The sequence below is a fragment of the Oryza brachyantha genome, chromosome 7 (assembly GCF_000231095.2).
Source record: "Oryza brachyantha chromosome 7, ObraRS2, whole genome shotgun sequence".
Taxonomy (NCBI): Eukaryota; Viridiplantae; Streptophyta; class Magnoliopsida; order Poales; family Poaceae; genus Oryza; species Oryza brachyantha.
The window spans coordinates 9,286,275-9,288,663 of record NC_023169.2 but is presented as its reverse complement, the minus strand read 5'-3'; the positions used below and the strand labels follow the sequence as shown (position 1 = coordinate 9,288,663).

Below are 2,389 nucleotides of genomic sequence, written 5' to 3'. Positions count from 1 at the left end.
AACCAGATGAGAGATATATGAATTTTATGAAAAATGTTACTATCGCCTTGTGGGATGAAGAAGTGATTAAATAAAATTTATAGATCTTGATCGTTTATACATCTTTGTTGTGGGACGCTTATTATAAATAATAAACATAAATTATTAATAAAACTCATCCATAATCTTGGACTAATTTACGAGACGAATCTATTGAGCCTAATTAATCCATGATTAGTATATGTGATGCTACAGTAAACATGCTCTAATTATGGATTAATTAGGCTTAAAAAATTCGTCTCGCAGATTACCACTCATTTATGAAATTAGTTTTTTTATTAGTCCATGTTTAATACTTCAAATTAGTGTCCAAACATGTGATATGATATGGGACTAAAAAGTTTAGCCCTATCTAAACAATCCAATCCTTTAATATAGAGCACATGATATGATTTACCATTGAACATGCCTAATAACTTTAGATTTTCTATCGTGTACTTGCGCATTTAGGTACGGATGACGATTTCAGAACCAGTTTTATAATCACATCAACTCGACATATCAATTTATTGACTTTTGGTTGACATGGATGGAACTAGACAACAAACTGATCGAAGAGGGACATTGCAGACACTGAAACACACACTGCACTGCAGGCTTCACACTTGGACTGAGGAAGCTCTGCTTCTTACTAATAATGACAAACCGGCGCTCTCTTCTCTCCGTTCGCCTTAAACTCTGAAGGGAGAAAGAGCCCAAATCAATGGCGGCTTGGCCATGGACATCTTTATCACCAGGCTGAGCTCAGCTAGGCGTTGCTCCGGAAGGAGCCGTAGCCCCTGGCGCTGGCGCGGAGGACGATCTGGTGGTACAGCGCCGCGATCGCCGCGCCGATGAACGGCCCGACCCAGAAGATCCACTGCGTCACAAGATCGATGAACAGCAGCGCAATGGCAGTGTCAGTTCAGGTTCAGGCCAAAAAATGTAATCTTGCACAATCTGGCGGTGACGTACCTGATCGCTCCAGGCCTTGTTGTTGTTGTAGATCACGGCGGCGCCGAGGCTCCTCGCCGGGTTGATGCCGGTGCCGGTGATCGGGATCGTGGCCAGGTGCACCATGAACACCGCGAACCCGATTGGCAGCGGTGCCAGCACCTTGGTTCACCAAAAGGAGGAGAAGCGTTCGATCAGCTCGAGTTCTTGCATGCAATGTGGAACAGTGGAAATCGCTGGGTGCAAAGAGTTAGTTGATCCGCTTACCGGAACGTGGGAGTCGCGGGCGTTGCGCTTGGGGTCGGTGGCGGAGAAGACGGTGTAGACGAGCACGAAGGTGCCGATGATCTCGGCGGCGAGGCCGGTGCCGGTGGAGTAGCCGGCGCTGAGCTCGTTGGCGCCGCCGCCATACCTGTCGTAGAACCCGCTCTGGAAGCCCTTGACGAGCGCGACGCCGCAGATGGCGCCGAGGCACTGCGCCGCCATGTAGAGCACCGCGCGCACCAGGGACACCTTGCGCGCCAGGAACAGCCCGAACGTGACCGCCGGGTTGATGTGGCCGCCGGAGACGCCGGCGGTGCAGTAGACGAGGATGAAGATCATGCCGCCGAACGCCCACGCGATGCCGAGGATGCCCACGCCGCCGCACGCCGCGTCGGCGCCCGAGGCCGACGCGTCCGCCTGGTGCTTGTACCCGATCACCGTCGCCACCGTGACGTAGAGGAACAGCAGCGTCGCCACGAACTCGGCGATGAGCGCGCGGTACAGCGACCACTTGCCCAGCTCGTCGACGTCGACGAGCGGCGCCGGCGGCGGGTCGATGTAGTCCCGGGCGCCGCCGGCCTCGAGGGTGGACACGTCGACCTCCTTGCCCATTGCGAGCCTTTGGCTGTTGCTGAGAGAAGAAGGCTGGAGCTGCTTGAGAGGTATTCAAGTTTTTTTTGTGCTGTGGTTTAGTGGCTGTGCTTGGATGTATTTATAGGGGTTTACGTGCGGTTAGTGGAGGATTTTTCTAGGGTTTATGTCTCAATGGTTTTCCTGAAGTGAATTGGCTTATATACATTTATGATTAGACAACAAGGTTTCTCTCCGTTAGCTTTGATTTTTATTTTTGGTCATGGTAGATGATTTACTGTATATAAAATGGTGATTTTTAAGAAGTTATTGGATATGGCTTTTTCGTCCTGATTTGCTGGACTAGCTTTTAAGCTTTGATCTTAATATTGATACCATCACTACATCAAATTATAAACGCAACACCTGTTAATTGTGTGACTTGCATATGTTATTGACCATTTAATATTTATGTGGAATATAATCACTCATTCAACAAACCATATTTCAAAAATAATATACTCAACTTGAGTACAATAGAAAATAATGGCTACACTAATTTTTTGTGTCCTACAATTAATTA

General features: G+C 48.3%; 1 protein-coding gene across 1 annotated transcript; it reads right to left on the bottom strand.

The window, feature by feature from the left end:
* Positions 1-514: 514 nt before the first annotated feature.
* LOC102721748 (aquaporin PIP2-4) lies at positions 515-1,914 on the bottom strand. Its single transcript, XM_006657599.3, has 3 exons — positions 1,240-1,914; positions 994-1,134; positions 515-898 (listed from the first exon to the last, which is right to left on the bottom strand). The coding sequence occupies exons 1-3, from the start codon at positions 1,846-1,848 to the stop codon at positions 788-790; spliced, it is 861 nt and encodes a 286-aa protein (XP_006657662.2). The 5' UTR covers positions 1,849-1,914; the 3' UTR covers positions 515-787.
* Between the last annotated feature and the right edge of the window lie 475 nt (positions 1,915-2,389).